Genomic DNA, 743 nt, shown 5'->3' with positions numbered 1-743 from the left:
TGTGTGTGTGTGTGTGTGTGTGGGTGTGTGTGTGTGTGTGCGCGCGCGTGCGCGCGGTGGGTGGTCGGGAAGCAGAAAGGACCCGAGTCTCGCCTATCCCGAGTAAAACTTGCTCGGGTGGCAAGTTCCAGAAGAAACCCACCAGAGTAAGAGCCAAATCTACACTCGCCCCTACCAGGGTCACAACTTTCAGAGCCTGTTCCTTCCCGAAGCCCTCCAACCCCGGAGCCCCATCCTGCCATCCGCCGCCTCAGGGTCTCACTCCAGGGCGCCCCCGCCGCAGCAGGTCCACCCCTTCTGGGTGCCTCCCGCGTTACTCCCTCCCAGCTCTACGTCCTCTCGTGAGGCCCGTCTCTCAGGGCGCCCCTCCTCAGGCCCAGCTGGCCGCCCCCTCGGGTCGCCGCCCCTCGCCTTTCAGCCCCTCTAGCCCCGGTACCTCGGAAGCTTTTCAGCAGCCCCGGTTTTGCAAAGCCACAGTGCCCCAAGTAGGAGCACACCTGCTCCGGGTCCCAGGTCCGGTGGTCGGGATGGAGTTCCAGGACTGGGGGCCTGTCCGTCCCTGCGCCAGGGTTTGGTGGAGTTCTGGGGCTGCCATCGCATCGGGGGCGCTTTGAAGGTTGCTCGGAGTCGGATCTCTGCATGGCTACACCCCGCGGCAGGCGCTGCAGTGGAGAACCTCGGCACCCGCCCCGAGCGCAGGCGCACTGACAAATGAATCCGGCCGCCGAGCCCGCCCGCTGGGC

General features: G+C 66.2%; 1 protein-coding gene across 2 annotated transcripts in view; it reads right to left on the bottom strand.

Moving 5' to 3' along the window:
- Positions 1-737, bottom strand: part of Samhd1 (SAM and HD domain containing deoxynucleoside triphosphate triphosphohydrolase 1) — a 55,021-nt gene extending 54,284 nt beyond the window's left edge. Inside the window, exon 1 of one of the 2 annotated variants that reach the window (XM_010640022.2) lies at positions 437-737. In XM_010640022.2, coding sequence (XP_010638324.1) covers positions 437-641 — 205 coding nt within the window. In that variant the 5' untranslated portion in view covers positions 642-737. The remainder of the gene's footprint in view (positions 1-436) is intronic. The other variant, XM_010640023.3, reaches the window with a different exon arrangement.
- Positions 738-743: the final 6 nt, after the last annotated feature.

The sequence above is a fragment of the Fukomys damarensis genome, unplaced genomic scaffold (genome assembly GCF_012274545.1).
Source record: "Fukomys damarensis isolate Sample0158 unplaced genomic scaffold, DMR_v1.0_HiC HiC_scaffold_22, whole genome shotgun sequence".
Taxonomy (NCBI): Eukaryota; Metazoa; Chordata; class Mammalia; order Rodentia; family Bathyergidae; genus Fukomys; species Fukomys damarensis.
This window is presented reverse-complemented; position numbering and strand designations above follow the sequence as displayed.